The sequence below is a fragment of the Ctenopharyngodon idella genome, chromosome 17 (genome assembly GCF_019924925.1).
Source record: "Ctenopharyngodon idella isolate HZGC_01 chromosome 17, HZGC01, whole genome shotgun sequence".
NCBI classification, from domain to species: Eukaryota; Metazoa; Chordata; class Actinopteri; order Cypriniformes; family Xenocyprididae; genus Ctenopharyngodon; species Ctenopharyngodon idella.
Window position 1 is genome coordinate 26874270 of NC_067236.1, and position 4344 is coordinate 26878613.

The 4344-nt window shown below is 41.2% G+C and overlaps 1 protein-coding gene across 1 annotated transcript; it reads right to left on the reverse strand.

Annotated features, from left to right (window-relative positions):
• Positions 1-492: 492 nt before the first annotated feature.
• Positions 493-4129, reverse strand: dio2 (iodothyronine deiodinase 2). Its single transcript, XM_051868767.1, has 2 exons — positions 3550-4129; positions 493-2187 (listed from the first exon to the last, which is right to left on the reverse strand). Exons 1-2 carry the CDS (start codon positions 3766-3768, stop codon positions 1630-1632), a joined length of 777 nt encoding a protein of 258 aa, XP_051724727.1. The 5' UTR covers positions 3769-4129; the 3' UTR covers positions 493-1629.
• Between the last annotated feature and the right edge of the window lie 215 nt (positions 4130-4344).

The window sequence follows — 4344 nt, forward strand, 5'->3', positions numbered from 1 at the left end:
TAATGTTGGCAAACTCCCTGCTCCATCGTGCAGCATAGTGCTTTCCAAGGCTGAGACAGTCTGTGAATAACGTCTTAGCGGTCCAAATGGACTAGTTCCGCTTGGATAAGCGATGCCCGACCACAACAAGGGGTTCTGTTTCATGGTGCTTCCCAGGGACATGCTTTCCCTGAGCCTTTGCTATTTAGTTATTGGCAGCCTTGAAGAAGCAGAAGTTCAGCCAGAGACCTCTGCGTCACATGGTTTGATTGTGTTGCACATGTTCAGACTCATCACTATGCACTTCTGCAGACATATATAGTTAATGAGGGAAAAAACACATGTACTCCTCGACCCCTTACAGCTGGTGCATTTCCCTTTTTTTTTATCATCATGCACTCGAAACATTTTCTCCATCTGGAGTTCTCCACTAAACTTCTTCCCTCCCTTTTCAATCCAATCACCCCTCATTGAAATTTCCCAGAATCAAACACAAAAACAGGGGGAAAGAAATCGAAGTCAGCAGCAGTTCAACTTTATTGTTTCTTGCCTTTTTCTCATTAAAAGGAAGAGGACGGCTGTAGTACATGAGAACAGTTCTGTGAAACAAAACTCAAAGCCTTCATAGTGATTCAGAGTGATTGTTTCAGCATGTTAGCAGTCATGCCCATTTGGATCAGGACAGAGAGGTGTGGTCTCTCATCCAACCACAGACAGGACAGGGGACCATTTCGTCTGTGATTTTCATGTGCACACCAGCGCCGTATTGACCCAAATGAGCGACTGCGGATCCATTAGAGTCACCGTCGACGACATTCGAAAACATTTCTCTAACATTCAGGAGTTTTCATCAGCTTTCCTGTACACTGCAGTAAAGGCAAGTGTCCGAACTAAGCCCAGAGGCTGAGGCTGCTGGGACGATTTTCCTTTAATCTTCCTGGTTTATCATGAGCAGTGAGATTGTTGTGATTGTTAAGTACAATACAGACCGAATGACTAGCATTAGTAGTTTTCGTAATGGGATGCTGAGGATGCTTTTATTAACTGGTGCAAATGAACTGAACAGTGTATCAGTGATGTGAAAGCTGATGGCACATGGAATATGAACGATTGTCAGTTTAAGAGAGGAAGGGAAAGCATTACAAGCGCATAAACAGGCCACATATTAAAATAAACATTGAATGTCAATAAAAAATAAATTATTCTCTTTTCATAAAAAAGCTGGGTACTTGTGCTTTCTCTTCTGTTCAGCAATTTGGTTTTCTTTTGTAAGCAATATATGTCGCACAAAAATATTGCACACTTTAACTCTACATTAATCGCAAAGGAACAAGTTATTAATAGTGCATCTACAAATTGTTTTGCTGGCAACAATGTAATCTCAAAATTGAAGTGCAAACCACATGGTCAGTATTTAGTGTCTATATTCATTTCATTTTTTTCTTTTTAAGTGGTTAGGAATGTAGGACACCTGCTGATCATTTTAGACAATTCAAGAAAATGACTTGGAGCCCAGCCCAAGTGTTTCCACCAGAGCTACTGTTAAACAGTTCAAAAAGCACCTTACCCTCAATTTCTCTCTGTTATACAAAAATAAAATATTTTACCATTCACAGAAAAGGCTATTTTGACCTCTTTTTTTCCAAGAAATTATCGCTTTCCATAGCTCTTCTCAAGCCAGTGCCGAACATCTTTAAGGTTGTAGAAAAATGGACCCTTACCCCCAAGGTAAGCGATTTTATTCTTCTGTACGATGCAAACCCGCTCATAGGACACACCGTAGGCTACGTTGGCATTGTTGTCCATGCAATCGGCCACCAATTGGCACTGAGGAGGCAAGGAGAAATGCTCCAGAAGTGTCCGGGCAGCAAACATCCTCTCCTCCAGATTACGGTGTTTCCTCACTTCAAACGAGAAGTGCTCCATGGGAGGAGCCACCCAGCCGTCTGAGGGGTGAGCCTCATCTATGTAGACAAGCAGGAAGTCTGCCACATCCGAAAATTCCTCAACCATCCGCCGGAAAACCGGCAGCTGGCTTATAAAGGGGGGTCAAGTGGCCGAGCCAAAGTTGACCACTAACGGGCGGTCTGGAGACTCGAAGTCCAGCAGGTGGCACTCGTTGTGGGTCTTACCGCTGATGCTCCAGCGTCTGTTGATGCCGGGGACCTTCACCACCTTGGAGTTTGGAGCAGCCTCGCCTAGCTTCACCTGAACAAGACAGTTCCACATCCACATGTTAATATGTTTGAGGAATCCCTTCCTTGAGTTCCTTGTGGCCAGCCAAAGGATGAGTTATGTATGTATGGGCTACACTGAAAATTATTTAGCTTTAGCTTTGTGGGTTTATTGGCCTCTGTTGTTATGAATACTCAAGTGATTGTCATCACCAGGTTTAAAATCTCACATTCACAGTTGCATAAGTACACACACACACACACAAAATCTTAAAGGCTTTGTCACTGCTCAGAACCCATAATGATGGATTGGGCAAGCAACGTTTAACACCATCTGTATGAACTTTTAAGCATCTTGTTGAAAATGTGGAGCACATTATGTCTTTGAGCTCACAAAAGACTTTGGAGCCGGATTTTTGTTTGTAGTAAGATGCTTATGATAATGCCATTCAAGTGTATATGAACTTTGGCACTACTTTACTAAACAGCTGTAAACACAAACATAATTTATCATCGTATTGTTGTGTCAAAACATTTTTAAGTTTTTGACATGTTATTTTGCCACTAAATGATTTCCTCAGCAAGACTTTGTAACCCAACAGTGATATAGTTAATGGTTGAGGACAATGAATGCACATTAAGCAAGTGTATTTTACCCCACTAGGTGATTTTTGATTGATTTTTAGTTAAAAAGTAACAGGAATGGGAATCCAGACATTTAATGAATTAAGGGCATTGACCCGAGAGGTCACTGACTGTCTGGAGAGCAAAGTTCATACACCTTCATAAAGATTGCAAATAAACAGAATGTCAAGTTTTGAAAAATAAGCAAATATACTGTATTTTTTATCTACTTGTCATAAGGTGAGGATGTACACCTAAATGTAAAAATGTATTTAACATATAAAAACATCTTTTCATCCATTTAACTATAATGTCTGCCTTTTACACTCAATTTTATGAGTTTCTACTTTAACAGTAAGTGAATTTAAAATGGTCGAAAAGTTATCACTTCAATTTGTAACTTTTATTTTACTTCATTTTGAGTTTACAGTTAGTTGTAGATAACATTGAGTAGTACTTTATGCCACAATGTTACAATTAATGCAGGCAAATATAACTAATTAAAATAACAACTGTAATTATTACATAAAATGTATATTGAACTTATTGTACAGCATTTTCATCAACATTTTTAGTTTTTAAACGCATGTGTTTGCGTGTGTTTATTGGTAATATTTGCAGTACTTTAAGTAAACACTGTAACGTGGGCACTAAAATCTAATCAGACATTGCTTACTTCATCTCAACATAGACAAATAAACCCCAAAGCCCTCTGAACTTGTGTGACGCAAACTCCACAGTGATCATTCCCAGTCGTGTGCTGTCAGCTTACCTGTTTGTAGGCATCCAGCAAAAAGCTGTTCCATATGGAGCGCACGCCGGCTGTGGTTAACATGCGCTGCCACTCACCCGTTGAGCCCGAGCAGCTCAGGAGTGACACCACACGCTTAACCAGCACTATCGAATCATACAGCACGAAAAACAGGCAGTTGGAGAAGAAACCAGGCAAGATCTGCAAAGTTACCAGGAGGTCCACACTAAGCATGCCCATTTCGCGCTGATTTATAACAGGTGGTTGACGCGCACTTTTGCTTATTTAAGTTCACCTTTCCGACTCATCCTGGTCAGATATCATCTCTTCTGCCGTCCCCTGCTAGGAAACTTTCATTCACCTAAAGAAATCAGAGCCGACTTGAGGATGTGGGCGTTTGCGCGCGGTGAGCCCGAATCTGCGTCTCTCCAAGCATCAGGCGTCGTTACGCATATAAGAGGGCTAGTGCCAAACGCCCCGCTTCTTTTCTGCTTTACAAATAACCAAAGGCTACCCGTTGGGCAGGTTCCTGAATCGCTTTTCGTCTTTTTATACCGTAAATCATTCCGTGCTCTGAAATAAAGCCCGCGGGGCTGGTGGGCGCGTGACGTCATAACGAGGGCTTTCTCTCTGGGCAGGACATGCAATAAAAAGATGGAAACAGACTCCGTGCTTTTTAACATCGGTTACTGATTACAAAAGGAGATTACGTGTCCCTGCATGAAGAGATACATGTTTGCATGGATTTGCATAAAATCAATGTTTAAATGTGATATGGCGAGGTCTAAAGTTTATTGAACACTGATTTTTTTTATT